Here is an 18,274-nt window from a genome sequence, read left to right as displayed (position 1 = left end):
ATATTTCCCCGAAAGAGGAGAAAACCCGCTGTCATTCATTGGGATTCCTAGCGATTGTTCCCTGAGGACAGAAGGTGCGATCCCAAAGAAACACAGCGCTTCAGTGCAGTGTCCCTTGCCCTCGTTCTCCTCTGCGGTGCAGCGTGTTCTTTGGCTTGTGAAAATGGAACACGTGGTCCTGTTTTCCTCTCAGGCTCGGTGACATGTGCTCCGGGCCTGTTCAGCTGCCCGGGGTCGTACGCCTGCGTTCCCAAGCGCTGGCTCTGCGACGGCGAGAGGGACTGCCCGGATGGGAGTGACGAGCTTTCTGCAGCCGGCTGTGGTAAACACCTTTTTTTTTTTCTTTTTCCCATTGGACGGCTTCCGCAACTCACACCGAGAAATGAAACGAAATCATTGCTTGTTTACACTTTAACTGTACGAAACGATGGCCGTAGAGCGTGAAGCCCACTGAAGTAAGTAGTGTAAAATGGACGGGAAACACAGCTTAGCCGTTGAACGGATCGTTTATTTCACCCCATCAGCACCCAACAACTCGTGTGACGACAGCTCGTTTCGCTGCCGCAACGACGCATGCATCCCCCGGCGATTCGCCTGCGACCACGACGACGACTGCGGAGATGGCTCCGATGAGTCGGTGGAATGTGGCAAGTCCATTTATTTGGCTCTCTGTCCCTCAATGTTCACCGAAGTATTTGCGTTTTGTTGTATGGATATGCATGTATCGAAAGCCGCTCTGTGTTTTAACGTAGCCGCACTTTCACTGGACCGTAGCCTCTTATTTATAGATAAATAATATAGATATATATTAAATATATTAAAATATTTTCCATTTTTCATACAAATTCTTGTTCCTTTAAGCTTTTGAACTTTGCATCATTAGGTCTTTTGCAGGTGAGTACTTCAGATTACGCCACGTTATCTTTTTCAAGACTATGATACCTATAAACATAAGGACAGCTTGTTATTTGATTCATACCAATTTTCCGTGTCTTTATGGAGGAAGCCTTGATTTGTGATGCCTGGTGCCGATTACACATTCATTATTGAATTATTGGCCAATACAGCTGTGCCCGCCATTAAGACTCCAGATGGCCTGATTTTTAATGAGGAATGATTACAGAAAAACTCTTAACAATGAGGCTGATTCTTTTTAATACGAACAACGGTCCGCAGAATGCTCTCTCTTCGCTATTTCCACATAGTTCTGTTAGAACTCAAGCTGAAGCTGTGTCACAGCCGAGCCCCAGGATTCCTCCATGAAAAGGTGTCCCTCTTCCTCCAGCCTACCCCTCCTGCGGATCAGAGGAATTCCGCTGCGGGGACGGCCGCTGCCTCCTCAGCTCTCAGTGGGAGTGTGACGGCTACGCTGACTGTCCCGACCACTCGGACGAACTGCCGCTGAACCTCAAATGTCTGGCCGCAGGTGAGTCCGCTGCCCCGGCTCACACAGGGAACCGGCGGGCACATATGGCAGCAAGCAAAGAGCTTTAAACCGGAGGAGGGGATGCCTTGAAAGGAATTTTTTCCTAGATCCATTGTTAGGTCAAAGCGTGTCCCCAAATTGGAGCGTTGTGCCAGTGACCGCCATGTCTTCCTCCTCCTTTTCAGGAAGCTTGTGCAACGGCTCCTTCTTCATGTGCTCAAACGGACGCTGCATCTCCGAGGGGAGCCTGTGTGACGGCAGAGACGACTGCGGAGACCAGTCGGACGAGAGGAACTGTAACGTGAACGAATGCTTGAACCGCAGAGTCAGCGGGTGCACACAGGACTGCCGCGATCTTCCTGTGGGCTTCAAGGTGGGTGAACAGCGGACAAGCTCACGGCTCGGTAGCTCGCATGTGCGCCGCCGCTGGCTACAGTTCGCTCGTAAAGCCCATCTCATCCGGTAACACCTCAAAACTGATTTTTTTGCAGTATTTGTCATTATTTTACTCCAAAACCGCGCGCGATGTTACAGTTCTAAGCTCCACCATCATTAGCAGCAGTAGAAATGCAACGGCTCCATTTGTATATTAATGTGTCCATTAATGATTAATGACCACAAATTAGACTGTACGGCCTTGGACGCTGTGAGGAGAGCTTCTAGAACTGTCCGCGCTCCAACGCTGGCGTGTGATATCAGGGTTCAAGGCCACGTCCGCTGGAATACCCGGGCGGTCGTCGCTGTCGTCAGACTGCTGCAGGTCGTGCCTTCGTCCCAGGATCCCCCCCCTGCCCCCCTGCCCCCCCTTCTTCATCTCCTCCCGTGAAATGTTGCCAACTGCATCCGAAAACCGGATAAGAGGCACAGAAAACCTCTCTTAGCTGTCATGACAGGGGCAGAGCTGGACAAAGAGCACATCGATGCAGACCCTCGGCTCATCCATTTGTGGCCTGGACAGGGAAATCAGCACTCAGGCCCTCGAGGTTGTAACTGTGGAGGAGGAAGGATTTGCTGTGGGTCCACAGCGGCTGATACAAGCACTGCAGTCCTTTCAAAGGGGGCCATGCTGCACATCACAACTTTGATTATATCATATAAATGGATGCTACATTTTCATACATTTTCATTGAGTGCCTGAATTGCTTTTAGAAGGTGTGATTTATATCCAAAAGACTACTTTAGTCGGTTTTTTGTTGTGTATTTCATGGTTTTGTTCCATTTTCTCCTGTATGGCCACATTTCTTATTTGCATCCTCTCATTTGTTAAGTGCTATATAAATACACCTTACTTACTGACTTGCTTACGTACTAAAAGCAAAAGCTGTTTTAGTGTTTTCCATAACAGAACCACAATGAAGTTGTTATTGTTTCGGACAAGCTTAACTCCATCGGAACTAAACATTGATTGATTTGAATGATTTGTTTTGTAGTTAATTTGAAATCGTATAGCGGCAAACGCAAGACTTTAATCCAAACCATTTTTCTATTCCTGTTTGCCGTTTTCAGTGTAAATGCTGGCCTGGTTTCCATCTGAAGGATGACGGGAAGACGTGCGTGGATGTCAACGAATGCTCCACCACACTTCCCTGCAGCCAGCGCTGCATCAACACCTACGGCTCCTACAAGTGCCTGTGTGTGGACGGCTACGAAGCCTTGGAGCGCAACCCCGACACGTGCAGGGCGCTGTCAGGTCGGGACGCATTTTTTTAATCTCTCATCGCGCAGGATATCGGCGAGTAACTGCCGGTCCTACCGGTGCGGTAACGCTGTATTGTCCTTCTTCCAGCCGAGGAGCCTTTTCTCATAATGGCCGACCACCGGGAGATCCGGAAGCTGAGTGTGGATGGTTCAAATTACACCATCCTGAAACAGGTAAGCGTTACACATGCGTCTCCCCCACTGTGCCGGTCGGGAAGTTTATGTCAAATTATGAGATCGGCATGCTGTACTGCATCAACATATTTTCAATGAAATAGCTTTCACCTCAGCTGCTCCGGGGCAACGCTTAAAATCGGACTGCCGAGCGGTTGGCTGTGAATTACCGCAAATCAACCTGTGGCGAAGCGTCGGGCCTCCTCCCATTGTCATAATCACCTTTTGACTCTGCATCGGCGGTTTATCATCAGCCACAACTCACTTTAACAGAGGCCGCGGATGGAAGTGGTGGTGGACACTGGAGCGACGCGAAATCATTTCACCACACCGTTACTTGCCCTGTTCAGATCATCTGTTGATGATATTATGTACATTTCCAATGAGCCGATCATTACACGTACATGTAAGGTTCCTCTAAATGTAATGGTACCAATGCAACACGTCGTTTAAGCCATTAAATGTGTTGAGAGCTGCAATCCTCCTGGTCTCCTACGTAGCTCTGTACTGTATTTGTAATTAGGGCCGGCTGTGGCTCTCATACAGCGGTGGATGCGATTCCCGGGGAGGACATTTTGTTTTAAGTAAGTCAGACGTTCCGTGAGCTGCTCATGGAAAGTTCCTGTTTGCAAATACGCAACTGTAATGTTGAGAAATTACAGAGTGACTGAGTTCTACATGAAGTCCAGTATTGATAGGTGTTATCGGTTGAGATAAGTCGTTTTTCAAATAATATCAGTTTAATTTTTGAAACATGAAATCATTTGCTCACATGTTTTACAATAAAAAGAAAATTCAAACCTATTTTCAGAAACTATTTTTCTGAGCTTGTGATTAATTCTGCAGTTGGTGCCTTTATATTCGGCCTAAAGGGAAAATGATGAAAGGGCCACGCGGGTTTTATCTCTACAACTGATGTTACAGTGGAGAAATGCTCCCCCAGGAAACGTTGGCGCCTGTCTGTGAGGGTGCTGATGATCTGATGAAGATGTCTCGTTTCTCCTGTCACATTATCTGACACCTTTTGTCAGCACCCACGGTGTGAGACAACAGGGTGGGGGGCCCTTGTGTGGCGAGCGGCTCTGTCTGACTGACAGTGGGGTCGTGGGAGCGTGACGGGAGTCGGGAATTACCTCAATCTTACGCTTTTTACAAGAGTCAAACTTCACAGAGCATTTGAGTAAACAGCCGCAAGCATTGAGACCAAAGGGATAAACCTCCTCAATCAATGTTGTCTCTACGGTTAATAATAAATCACACACGGATACTGTAAAGGTTTGGCTTGCTTTGCTATGTTTCTCATCCTGTTGGTATTTGAAATAACAAATAAAAGTTAACCCCACTGGTGTGGAATGGATTTGCTTTTTTTACAGAGGAAAATCTGTATATTTATAATGTTATAATGTTGAGCATTGGTGTTTTTCTGGACTGAACACAATACTGTTTGCCATAAACATTTATTTGTTTTTTAATTTTAGACCGAACTTACAATATTAAATGTTACAGCCGCTTTAATATTTCTTTATTGCATTTATATGGTTATGTTTTTGACGTACGCATATATATAAATAACCAACTTCTGCTTTTAAAATGCATGAGACATGCTGTAACGAATAATATATGGACCTGCGTATCAAAATGACATTATTATTAATACGGTGACGGATTTCCTCATAAAAGAATACTCTGTTAAATGTTGTTGACAATGAAAGTGTCTCGTGCCATCACAATGGTTCCTGATCCCTCGTTGTTTGATTGCCACAGAAATAAAAAATGACCCTTTTTATATCCCTGTGCTCTCTCCTCTGTATCCTCAGGGCCTCAACAACATCATCCACATAGACTTTGACTACAAGAAGGAATTCATCTATTGGGTCGACTCGACCAGGCCGAGTGGTCGAAAGATCAACAGGATGCGCCTCAACGGGAGTGACCTCAAGGTACCGCAGGATGTAGTTGCTGTGATTTCCCACCACACGGTCCCTTGTGCCTTTTTTTAAATCATCCACGCAATGGATTTGCTCTGTTGGTGTGTGCTTGTGATATTAGGAATAGTGTCAGCGGGCTTGAGATGAATGTAACAAGCCTCAGGACACAGTGGCGCCGTCAGATGTTTCACATCGATTAAAGGAGCCGCTCGTGTGCTCCTCGTTTCTTTTTTTTCTCATATCACCACATTTTGTTAGAGGACACTTCCGTTACATTGTCCATGTGGGTTGAAACTTTAAAAGGATTTTGCTGTTTTTTCCTCTTCCGTCCCATCAGCACAGTGTCAGCAGGTAGTTATGATTGAAGCGGAAAGGAAACAAGTGTCATTTTAATATTTGGTTTTATACGTGATACCATTAAGTGAGATGCAGTCATTTTTAAAAGAGACATTGCTTGGAAAGCTCTTTTTTCTAAATATCTTCACTCATTAAATAATAGACCAAATGACTGATGACGAGTCTTTAACTTTATATGGCTTATACTGTAGGTTTGTGACACAGCATTCACTGACTGGTTTCTCTCTGGATTCATGAGCCTCATCCAAAGGTTCAGTTAACCGTCAGTGCAACATGAAACAATCCTTTTGATCCATAGTGAGATATTATGAATGAAGTCAGCCAGAAGGACTTTATGTAATGAGTATCAACTTGTGATGAAAAGTACTGCGCCACATGTGAGACTTTACTACTGTTCTGAGCTCAGTTTTGTCCAAGTTACTGCTTTGGGGACGGCTGTAGTCTTTGGCCAACGCCATATATTTTCTTGCAATCGGTGACAGAAAATGCCTCAAAGCATTCCGTGTTCCTTAATGACAGATTGCACGGCTGGCCTTTTTATTTTATGTTTTTGTAAAAGGGGGCTTTAAAGGCATTGTCTGTATCTGCCAGCTGGCACATAGACTGTTTATTCTAAACAACTGCTTTTTAATTACTCAAAGGTCAGACTCATTCGGGAATATTGATGGAGTTAGATAGTTCTCCAATTTTGTTTCATCAGATAAAATTCTTCACTTATATTTTAACTAAATGGCTCACATTGATTAGTGGAGTGAAATGAACAAGATCATTGATGTACCTCTGCTGCCCTCCACCCTGCCTGATTTAACCACAGACTTTTCATTTACCGAGTTAACACTTTTCAGCAAACCATGTATTGTTTTTGTTAATTCGTATTCACCAGGTCAAACCACGTTATATATTCAAGAGATTATTAAAAGGCTTTAGCCAGTACAGGTTCCTCTGCAATGCCTTACTCTGACCCTTTTTGCACATTGACGTTGTGTTTTCACAGTATCTGTACCAGCAGCTACTAGAGCTTTGAATTCAAATGAAAATATATATTTTTTATGTGATTTGGGGTCAGAAAAGGTTTTCACGGAGCATGGTTAATTGTTTTTTTATTCTTGATAACGTAACTACCATAGCTACAGCAGCAGAAATTAATTGAATTGTGTTGAGCTTAAATATGCATAGGTCCAGCATCATTGGGCCCTTAATTAATTGGTGATGTCTGGAGATAGTTGATCGGGCAAAATATTACACCTACGTCTTTCTTTATCAGATTTCAGATTAAACAAAACTTTGAGCTGTGAATTAATGCAACATGCAAGGAGTTGGTAATTGCATTCAACAAAATGTTAGAACATGTGTCAAAACATGCCTGAGAAATGTTGTCCACAAATAAACATACCTTAAGATGATAAGTGGTAAGTACGCAGAGTAGGCGTTTTATGGGAATGCTAAAGATATCCTTTTCTCACACTATTTCACATATATAAATGAATCATATTTAATCACATCCGATTGATAGCATTCCCCTTTTTTCAACCCACTAGCAACCTTCTTTAACAGTAGTAAACTAATGAAATACAATTTTGACAATATTTATTTATATTAGTCATTTATATCAGATTTATTTTTAAATAGTGCTTTACATTCATCCATGGACGAATTTAGAGCAATAGACAATTCTTCCTCTCCCTGTGTCGCTAGATCGTCCACAGAACCGCAGTGCCCAGCGCCTTAGCAGTGGATTGGATAGGAAAGAATCTGTACTGGTGTGATGCGGAAAGGAAAACGTTGGAAGTGTCCAAAGCCAACGGCCTCTACCCTACCGCCCTGATCACTTCGAGCCTCAAGAACCCTACGGATCTAGCTTTGGACCCCCAGACCGGGTCAGTATGTCACCGTTATTGTAAACCAATCTGTTCTTCACAAGGATTGATTTCACAACTTGGTGGAGATCAGGGATGGAGATGCTCCTTTCAGTTTACTATCTTAGAAACCGTTGGATCCATTTCCTTTTGTGTCGGTACTGATTCTTTATCCCCCACACAATATGACTCTTGCGCTGAACGTTGCTGTACTTCTGGCCAGGTACGTGTTCTGGGTTGACTGCTGTGAACCCCCTCACATTGGGCGCATTGGCATGGATGGCCGAGGGCAGACGGTCATCATTGACACGGAGATCTACAGCCCGACTGCTCTCACTATCGATTACACCAGCAAGAGGCTCTACTGGGCGGACGACAACCACATCCTGCTCGCCAACATGGACGGCACCCAAAGGCGGAAAGGTGGGAAGAAAGTGTCTTCCGGGTTCAAAGAAGACGTTAACATGTCGGGGAAAGTAACTTCATTGGAGGCTTAACGTGGCTGTCTCTTCACCCTCTCCAGTGTCTTACGACCACATCCAAGGGGTAATGGCTCTGACTTTGTTTGAGGACTTTATCTATTGGACGGACGGAAAGTCCAAGTCGCTCCGACGTGCTCATAAGACTACTGGCGCTCAAGGGATGGAGCTCCTCAACTCCTGGCAGGCCATCAAATCCATCAAGGTCTACCACTCCCTCCGGCAGCCTGAAGGTGCGAACTCCACCTGGCGCTCGTGCTCATTCTATCCTGCCGTTACAGTTTTAAGAGGGAAATGATTTCCGTTGCACGGTTTGAACTCGGCCGTGTACTTCTGTCCTTCTGTACAGTACCCAAGCACCAGTGTCAGATCGCAAACGGGGGATGCAGCCACTTGTGTCTTCTGTCCCCCGGCGGAGAACACAAATGTGCCTGTCCCACAAATTTCTACCTGGCTGCTGACAATAAGACCTGCCTCTCTAACTGCACTTCTAGTCAGGTCAGCCATCTCTCCTTCTGTCCTATTCTTGCCTGTACTGTAGGTATTGGCAAATGCTTGGCCAAGTTGAATCTTAATAGGCGAGTCAGATATTTCATTTTTCATTTGTATATTTGTCTGTGTTACTAATAGTTTCGCTGCGGGACGGATGAGTGTATCCCTTTCTGGTGGAAGTGTGACACGGTGGACGACTGTGGGGACGGATCGGATGAGCCCACTGACTGCCGTGAGTGCCATATTATTTAGGGCTGGCTTTAAAACCAACTCCCTTTTTCGCTGAGCATTGGGGAACATTACATTTGATTTGAGTCATGTCTACTTTCAATTGGATGTCTGCTTGCTTCTTGTTTTGTATGTTTAGCATTTAACAGCATCCACACAAAGCTCGGCAGAGATTTATATCTTCTTTCTGCTCAGATCTTCAGAGCACAAACCCCGAGATGTAGTTATGATTTGTTTTTTCCCCCAACAGCTGAATTCAAATGTCAACCCGGACGTTTTCAGTGTGGAACCGGCCTTTGTGCTCTTCCTCCATTCATCTGTGATGGCGAGAACGACTGTGGCGACAACTCCGATGAAGCGAACTGTGGTGAGGATACTGGATGCTGATAATCGTGCGTCGTTGGTAGCTACTATTTAGTGCTAAAACAATCAGTAAATTCATCATGTTCGTCAGCAGAAAATGAATCAAAATCATTTTTAGTAATTCATTTTCAATCAACCTGATGCAAAAAAGCATCATGCAAATCACGTGAATTCAACCTGGCAATTTTTAAATGTCATCACATATTGCTACAGTATGAATATCACATTTTTACCATTAAAAAGAAAAACATTTCATTTCAATTATTACAAATATTTTTTATTTGCATTCACTTGTTTTTCTCAATAAAAACAGCTAAAATGCTTGATTAGCAGACTGCATGTTTTTACAAAACGTTAACCAGTAGATGGAGGAGTGTTCATAAACGCTGTGTGTGTGTAAACGCTTGGCTTTGTCTAGACTCCTAACATCGCTTATTGATGCCCCCTCCCGCTTCTTATTCCCTTGTGTTGTTTTCCAGAGACATACATCTGTCTGTCAGGCCAGTTCAAGTGCACCAGGAAACAGAAATGCATCCCTGTTATCCTACGCTGCAACGGTCAGGATGACTGTGGAGACGGAGAGGATGAGACGGACTGCCGTAAGGCACTGTGTTATCATTTTAACGATCGTTGTCTTCACTGGGGTCTTGATCAGTCGATAAAAGACAACATTTGTGTTTTTATTTCGATAGTGTTGTCTAAAAGATGCAATCTTTTGAAATGAGTTGAATTGTTTTGTTTTGACATGTCATCTGTAGGACTGACTATATACTGACAAATACTAAGAAGTTAGTAAGTCCCAAAAGTAGTCCTTGTTATTGGCTGTTCCTGTGAAAAGCGATCCAATATTAATCACACATATTCTCTTTGCCGCGATGTAAATGACCAGAATATCATTCCCCGTATCACTCCCGGTCTTTTTTACTACTGCATTTGTCTTGCATGTAATTGCAAGAGGGATCAGAGCGGCGGCAGACAATGCGAGAAACTAAGGGGGAGAAAGAGACTCAGAAAAAAGGCTTTAATTAAAGTGAAGCTAATCACTTCACTCCTTCTCAGGCTTCCACAGTGATTGGACGTGATTTTGAATGCACATTTTTAATGAGCACTGCACCACCGAAATTAAAATGCAATCTGAAACAATGTGAGCTTTTATAACAATCAGCTCCTTGCTATAATAGCCGTGAAGGTTTGCAAAGCTTTTTGAGGACTGAATGGCGGCATCGATTCTCGCTTCTTATATATCTTGTGTCACGGTGGTCTTTAATTGGACTTGGGCCACTCGGGTCATTTCCACCATCCCAAAACACACTGGCTGTCTCTCTGCCTGCAGCTGAAAGCACCTGCTCCCCAGACCAGTTCCAGTGCAAGGCCTCCATGCACTGCATCTCCAAACTCTGGGTTTGTGATGAGGACCCGGACTGTGCAGATGGATCTGACGAGGCTAATTGCGGTGAGTTGTTGAAACCCCACTCGGCCATGAATCACACACACACACACACACACACACACACACACACACACACACACACACACACACACGGCTTCACTTATTTTTCATTTGAAGAGGAGAAGAATCCGATTTAATCTGAATTAATTTCACACTCAGCTTCCCTCTGGTACTTCTGTGTGTTCTTGTTGTCTATCTGGCGATGGGATGATGGAGGATGTCCTGAAGGACGGCCGTCCCTTTCATCAGAAGGAGCTCAGCATTATGATCTCAGCTCGCCTGCCATTTTTAACAGTCAATCTCAAACGCTGACCTCACAAACAACACAAAAGGGCATCATCAGTAGGGCAGGGAACCTGGTGAACTCCAGCCCTGTGCACCAGGATTACATCTGCTAGACAGGCCTTTGAGTGAGTTCTGGGACCTGGACGACTCCACTGTAATGCAAAGATCTGTACGGTTGTTTCTGTCGAATAGATGGAAGATAAAGTATCTGCAGTCATGGACTCATTCAGAATGTACAGCATCATATTTTATTGGTACATTATCTCAAAGGCATAGGACGGATCATCCCCTAGCTGGCGGGGGCCAGGGGTTTTCTATTTATAGTTTGAAGAAGAATAACCTTTATTGGGGGGGGTTCTTTCGCCGTTGGTGTGTCATCCTACACCTTTGAAAAGAATATTCATGCTTCAGCCTTTGATGATTCAAACCTCTTCTCGATAGATTCCTTTGTGGCTTCATGCGGAGGTTTCGCTGCCGCTATCGTGTAATTTACTGACTTTTTGACTTCAGCCCTTCAAACCGAATCAGCAGCAGTGTTTACGTCATCTGATTTTTCAACACCTACAAAGTTCTCACCACTTAATCTCAAAGGAGATGCTGCCGCTCTGTAGCTGTCTTCTTTTTTTTTTACTTTGTATTAGCTCAGACTGGTAAAGGAAGTTTTCCTTGTTAGCACCGTAATGAGTTCTGACTTAGAAGTGAAGTATTGTGGGGTTTTTTTTTCTTCCCGTCCTCACATCTTTTATAAGCTGTTAGTGACTGACTGAGCTGCTGCCTAATGAATCGCTGCCTTGTGTTTTCCGCTGCTGCTCGCTGACGCTTTCCCTCCGGATTCTCTCCTCCTGCTGTCACTTTGGAAAGAGATCCAGGCGGAATCTTCCACCCTCCTCTTTTGAAGCAGCTCTTACCCTCCTGATAACAGCGTTACCTTGGCCATTATCCCCGATGGTGTCTGCGCTAAAATGACTTTTTCTAAAGGAGGCTCTCCGTTTGACTTTCTGAGGAAGTGTTGCTGGAGCAAATATCAAAGCGTCTGTTTTTCTGCGAATGCAAATAGGACGGAGAATCTCGGTGATCAACATTTAAAACTGGGAACTCCAGAACTCAGAAGCAGTAGTGATTCCGAAGTGCCGTTTGTTGAATCATGCGAGTCGTTGCAGCCTGAATTCAGACCTTGTCCAAAATCATCCAGGATGATTATCGGGTGAAACATTATCTTCAACTCAAGTGACCAACTTACTTTTAAGCTTAAATGTTAAATGTTTACCCGTTTTGTTTATTAAAAAGTTTCATGAGCTGTTCAGTGTCCATTTTAAATAATACTTATTACTAACATCAATCACATTTAAGGCTCCTTACTACCTACTTGTTGCCTCTCACAGGACACTGAACCAGAACCACAGTTTGCGTGAGGACATCAAAATCAGAATCAAACGCTTCAGCATCTGTTGTTTTCTCTGATTTTCTCGGATATTTTCTTGAAGAAAGTTCAATTTTGCCGACTTCCTGTCTCCAATTCTGTGGAGGACGATTGGTAGCAGAGTCAGGTATTCCATCTTGCGGTGCGATAGCCTCCGGGGGGGGCATACTGTGTTTTGAACTCGGTGTCAGACTTGCTTAGGCGAACCCTGAGGAAACGATGATTACTACACGTAGAAAATGTGATAGCTAGCACACTATTAATATTCATGCCCTTTGAAGCCGTTTTTTCATCTTCATGTTTGTTTGCTCCTGATGAAAAAGATGAAAAGACCTGTGGACCTCATGAATTCCGCTGCGAGAATAACAACTGCATCCCGGACCACTGGAGGTGTGACAGCCAGAATGACTGCGGAGACAACTCAGACGAGGGGAACTGCAGTGAGTACCTGACTCCTCACTCTCTGGCAGCTCAGCGGCTTCGTTTATAGACACCGTTGATGTTTTTACACGCACTTAGGCAGTGAAGAAATGGACTTCTCTGAAGACACCCGAGTGTCCCTCCCTCCCTCCCTCCCTCGCTCCACCTCTCTCTCTCTGACACACACACACGCACGCCCTTGTAGCTGTACACCACGGGTGATTCTTCCCACTATCGACTCGGCCCGGCTCGACGCTTTTCTTTTAAAGCAGTCTTTTATTATCCGTGCTGTTTCTCAGGGAATAATGTGAGGCTCGGGCTCCCGGGTTCTTAATATTATCTTTTGTCTGTAATGTTCCGAGCGGATATTTCCCTTTGTTGGGTAATTCATCATCTCTTCTCCAACAAAACTTTGATTTATTCAGGCAGTGACAGTGGTGACCCACACATCGGAGTCCATGTTGCATTGGTGTGTGTGTGTGTGTGTGTGTGTGTGTGTATATGTGTGTGGGAGAGAGAATTTGTTTGCCTGTACGGTACGTGACTACGTGCAGGCTTTTTGTGTGTTTTTGCTGAGTATGCATAATTGACATGGTTTGTAAGATCCTTATTAGCCATACCAATTAATGTCACTTAAAATGCAAATAAAAAGCCAGTCAAGTGTTGGATGGCAAAGAATTAAGCAGGTGGACCAGCAGACAGTGGAGAGGCTGCAAATCCGATTTTGCTGCAATGCCTCATGGGATTCTGATGCAGCACACCTCGTAACACACACACACACACACACACCCACACCCCCCCACACACACACACACACACACACACACACACACACACACGCACACAACGCCTTAACGAACCGTCCCTGATAACAAGGGGAGGGCCCAGACATTGGATCTGATGCAGCTGTTTAGCTGCGTCCTAATATTGTCCTTGGGGACACACTGGCACTAAATGGCAGATACGAGCGCTTTGGCTCCAGGAAGTATGTCGCCCCTCCGTTGCAAGAGCTGCAATGGATGCATTTTCACAATCTTGACACATATGAGCTTTGCCAGTTTCCCCACTTCTAAAACAAAATGACTCTAATTAGCTCGAACATTTGGCCGACTACTGCATCAGGGGGGTGTACGTTTGTTACGTATAGAGTTGGAAAAAGATGCAGTCTGGCAGGATTTTCTATCTGTTTTTCAGAGCCAGTCACCTGCAACCACAAGGACTTTGCCTGCGCTAACGGAGACTGTATCTCCTCCCGATTCCGCTGTGATGGAGACTATGACTGCCTGGACAATTCCGATGAGGCGAGTGTTTCAGAGACATGTGTACCACTTTCTTATAAATCAAAGAGAAAGGTAAACCAACACGAGTGCTGCTAATGAGCCACAGTTATAATCAAGACGCCATATTAAGAACGAGTTACTGTGCACTTGAAAATAGCTCGGGAAAAAATGAGCTCTTTTCTTTTAAACAATGCAAGAAGGAATAATTCCAAGCTCATTTAAAGCGTTCATTAAAAAGATGTGCGAATCATTCTACAGTATACATCTCAAAATAACTGCAACATCAATCTATTAATCCTTGTGTTTTCAAGAGATCAATCTTTAATTGATCTCGTGTGGCAGTATGAGAGCTAGCAACTCGAGCACAGACTAAATATCCCAATCGGAAAGGGAGCATTGGAGTACTGGATTATTCTCCATCATTGTGTTGCTCCAAATCCACTCATTAAGGTCTCTATATTCCAACAATGCAGGATGGAAAATATCACTGTGATTGTATGGGAATTTATTGTATCATCCAGTACGTAAAATACCTTGTTTCTTTGCCTCTGAAAATCCCCCAAGTCTCAGCAAAACAAAGAGCACTTGTTTGTTGATAATAGGCTTGAATGTCTTAATTTACTTACCTGTCAATTGCCATTGTAACTTAACGCTCTAGTAATATGTGAAGAAATTGACTTGAATGGGCCTTTATCAAAGGATTGCATGCTGTAAAACGTTTTTGCAGGATTCCTCGAAAAATGATTCTGTGCAATGTACAATTCAAGGACAAAAGCTTTATTACACGTACTCAATTCAAAGCTGTGTTAAGCCCTTATTAAGCTTTTATTATTTGTCTTCCCCTGTTCAAGGAAATAAATAAGCATTATAACACCCAGTGATTATTAAATGTAGTTATTCATATTGGCCATGATTAGGTAGTTTGTATACTTTTTTTATAGTTTGAACTGCTCATATTTACTGAGGATGGAATATTACTGAAATACATGATTGTTTTGTCCTGTACTGAAGCAGAATCATCTTGACCTCTATTCTGTCATCACAAACAGACATTATTAGAAAACAGTCCATATTGTTCCCTCAGCTTTTAAAGATACTCTCAAGTTTATATATTCGGAACATGTTTGGTTCATTTACCAAAAATCCCAATAATAATTTTAATACCAAAACCAACCATTTTCTCTATTTTCATTCATTTCCATTGTAGGAAGCCAAACGTCACATACGCTGTTGGTATTTAGTCTGAATCCAACATGATGTGTCCTTGGTATTTTGCGAGTGAATAGGAAAGGGAATAATGAATTAAATGTTCTGTGAGAAAGTGCCTGCCAGGTCCTCAAGCAATTCAACTTTAAAAATAGGATTAGAGTACCTGACTGAGAGCACAGGGGCCCGTTCGCACACTCAACCTTTTTTCGAGGCTCGGAGTCCGAAGGCAGCGAACAGCAAACCCCGCCTTGAGGACAGAACAATTACCTTGTCAGTGGTGCTTTCAGGGATGTTTTCCACATAGAAAGGTTTTCCTTTCATTAAATGTAGCGCGGTGTAATAACCTCACGTGGTCACGTCTCTCCCTGTTTGTGCGCGTTTACAGAAAGGCTGTGAGGAGCGCTGTGAGGAGGACCAGTTTCAATGCCACAACAACCTCTGCATCTCTCTCAAGTGGCTGTGTGACGGTCAAGAAGACTGCAAGATGGGGGAAGATGAGAAAAACTGCCAAGAAACAGGTGAACTCTGATTGTCTGCAGCTTTTAAAAGGAATTGCATTTAGTTTCAAGAAATGTTCTTTTACGTACCACTTGGTGACAAAAATGTTAATCAGAAAATTATTGTGCTGGCTTGAATCCATAATGTTAAAAACGTTGGCCTTATTATCGTACCAAAACTTGGACGGCCCGAAGAGATTTCCACGTCCCGTCCCTCCCGGATACAGAAGACTTTTAGGCTTCTTTTGGACATCATCACAGTGGGACACGTCGCAGTAATTCAGCCTTACTTTCATGTGGAGTTTTCCACTTGTCCATACGACAGTAAACTGAAAGGTCTCGCGCTGACGGATCCTTCAGCGGTGTTGACTGCTGTACGTTGTCCTTCTCCAGCAGCCCCTTCGTGCTCCGTGAACGAGTACGTGTGCGCCAGCGGAGGGTGCGTGTCGGCCAGCCTGAGGTGCGATGGGCACGACAACTGTCTGGATGGCTCAGATGAGGTCAGCGCAGCTTCACGAGAAATTTTTCAAAAAGGCAACCGAAAGATGCCGCGTTTTGTTTTGTTTTTCCTCCGACCGCGGCTGACAAACCCCCCAAGGACGGACGTCTGCCATGATTCGCTGTGTTTCTTTGCTGACAGACCGGCTGTGTAAAGGAGTGCAGGGAAGACGAGTTTCTCTGCCTGAACCGGGCCCACTGCATCCCTCGGCGCTGGCGCTGCGATGACGTGTTGGACTGCATGGACCACAGCGACGAGGAGAACTGCAGCCAGGGTCGGTATGAGTGGGACCTGTGCACGTATTTTTCATCATTAAGGAAGGAAAAAGCTCAAATCTTAATACTGCATATAGGCAAGGCAAGTGTATTTATATTGCTCGTATTAACAGAGGCAAAGGCAAGATTTTGAGATGAGATAAATCCATTTTTATTTCAGGGCTCTGTGGATCATTTATGTTAAATGACAAGTCGTTTCGCTTCTGTCATGCAGCGTTTTTCAGGCCTATTGTTTCACAACCCTGAATTCACTGAGTGTTGAAAGGCTAATTTGTGTCATTTCAGGTGCTTTCTTCTGCCGGGCTGATGAGTTCATTTGCAACAACACCTTATGCAAACTCCACACGTGGGTGTGTGACGGCAAGGACGATTGCGGAGACAACTCTGACGAGGACTTAGACATGTGTGGTGGGTTGAAAGTGTCGCTCACAAGCCTTTCCTTTGAAGACAGTTGATGCATGTTTTATAAACCACTACTATTCTCCGAGAGGGAAAATGTCATTTTCGTACAAGAGCGAACGCAGTGTTGAAAGGCACATCTATTGTTGTTCGTTTCATCTCCAGCGAAGCTTCCCTGCCCTCCCACAAGGCCTTTCCGTTGCAGGAATGATCACGTGTGTCTGCGCACGGACCAAGTCTGCAACAAAGTGGACGACTGTGGTGACAACTCGGATGAAGACAAGTGTGGTGAGCAAAGAGATCGGATTTATAAATCTGCACCGAGCGAGCTTTATGCAGAAATACTGTTCAAGTTATTGTCACTTTTGAATTGTCACTTTTGAAAGGGGGTAGAAGTCTGCTTCCATTATCTGATAGTCTTGCTCCCCTGTTGCACTTCTCCTTGACCCACAGAGGTGCAAAGAGTCCAACTCAAAATATTAATTAGGTCTGGGTGGGAACTTGGCAACCCGTGACCACTGTTGGTTTTTAATGGAGAAAGGGAATTAAATACAAATCTTGATAGTGAACTCCGAACTGTCTTCCAAATCCGCGGCTTGTGTTGTTAGCTTATGAACCCTGAGAAGAATCTGTGCTCGCTGGCGACGCCTCATCACATCCCCCATGAACTGAAATTTAGAGCAAGAGAGCGATTATTCTATCTCAACTTGTTCAACTTACATGAAATACATTATTCTTTTCTGATTTACTTATCACTCACTTCTTACTGCAATAAAAACACTGACCAGGTCGATAAATGTGAGCATGCCGAGCGTTCTTACTGATGACTTATTAAATGGGGTCAAACGTTAATTTAAAAGGCATAAGAGGGTTTTTGGCTCTGAACTGACTTCTAAATGAACTTTGTTTACTATCTATTAGAAATTCATGCAATTATACACTCCGGCACAGTTTTACATAATGCAAAAGATTTAACATTTAATTTTATTCCAATATTTTGAACCCTAATTTGTCATCTCACAGGCGCATTGTGAAATATTTGGTGTACTTAACATTGTTGTTAGTTTTCTGATGTTGAAAATGGCTTTCATCTTCTCTAGTATGCCCAACGGCATAGCAGCTGCCGACCTTCTTTTAGTCCCCTGACATGTTTCCCCAACACGAGCCCGGTGTGACGATCACGCCGAGCAGACGGGGAAGGGAAGGGACAAATCACTTCCCTCATCCTTCACTCTTTCCTTCCTCCTCTCCTCAATTCATCTTCCTCTCTGATTCCGTTGATACGTCCATCCATCTCTTACCTCACTCCATTACCTCACACCATTGTGTGCTTCTTCCCTCCATCCATCCTTTCAATCCCACCTTAATCCCACCGTTCCCTCCTTCCACCTCTGTGGCACAGTATTTTGTTCTTTCACTTCCTACCAACTCTCATTCTTTTTTGGTATATGTTTGTTAGGATGGAGAAAATCTCAACAGTTAATTCAAGGAAACATTGATCAAAAACTAAATGTGCAAGGTAACTCATTAATTAAAAAT

General features: G+C 44.0%; 1 protein-coding gene across 1 annotated transcript in view; it reads left to right on the top strand.

Moving 5' to 3' along the window:
• The window catches only part of lrp1bb (low density lipoprotein receptor-related protein 1Bb), a 138,415-nt gene that overhangs the window by 99,067 nt on the left and 21,074 nt on the right, over nt 1-18,274 (top strand). The window contains exons 51-72 of the mRNA XM_078091226.1: nt 194-322; nt 525-647; nt 1,286-1,426; nt 1,612-1,799; nt 2,933-3,116; nt 3,213-3,298; nt 5,116-5,238; nt 7,279-7,460; nt 7,663-7,862; nt 7,963-8,151; nt 8,268-8,416; nt 8,549-8,642; nt 8,889-9,005; nt 9,481-9,600; nt 10,335-10,454; nt 12,480-12,596; nt 13,771-13,877; nt 15,451-15,583; nt 15,956-16,062; nt 16,203-16,335; nt 16,622-16,744; nt 16,901-17,023. Coding sequence (XP_077947352.1) covers nt 194-322; nt 525-647; nt 1,286-1,426; nt 1,612-1,799; nt 2,933-3,116; nt 3,213-3,298; nt 5,116-5,238; nt 7,279-7,460; nt 7,663-7,862; nt 7,963-8,151; nt 8,268-8,416; nt 8,549-8,642; nt 8,889-9,005; nt 9,481-9,600; nt 10,335-10,454; nt 12,480-12,596; nt 13,771-13,877; nt 15,451-15,583; nt 15,956-16,062; nt 16,203-16,335; nt 16,622-16,744; nt 16,901-17,023 — 2,988 coding nt within the window. The remainder of the gene's footprint in view (nt 1-193; nt 323-524; nt 648-1,285; nt 1,427-1,611; nt 1,800-2,932; nt 3,117-3,212; nt 3,299-5,115; nt 5,239-7,278; nt 7,461-7,662; nt 7,863-7,962; nt 8,152-8,267; nt 8,417-8,548; nt 8,643-8,888; nt 9,006-9,480; nt 9,601-10,334; nt 10,455-12,479; nt 12,597-13,770; nt 13,878-15,450; nt 15,584-15,955; nt 16,063-16,202; nt 16,336-16,621; nt 16,745-16,900; nt 17,024-18,274) is intronic.

The sequence above is a fragment of the Gasterosteus aculeatus genome, chromosome 16 (genome assembly GCF_964276395.1).
Source record: "Gasterosteus aculeatus chromosome 16, fGasAcu3.hap1.1, whole genome shotgun sequence".
Classification (NCBI taxonomy): domain Eukaryota; kingdom Metazoa; phylum Chordata; class Actinopteri; order Perciformes; family Gasterosteidae; genus Gasterosteus; species Gasterosteus aculeatus.
The sequence above is the reverse complement of the archived record's forward strand: the minus strand, read 5'-3'. Positions and strand labels throughout refer to the sequence as shown.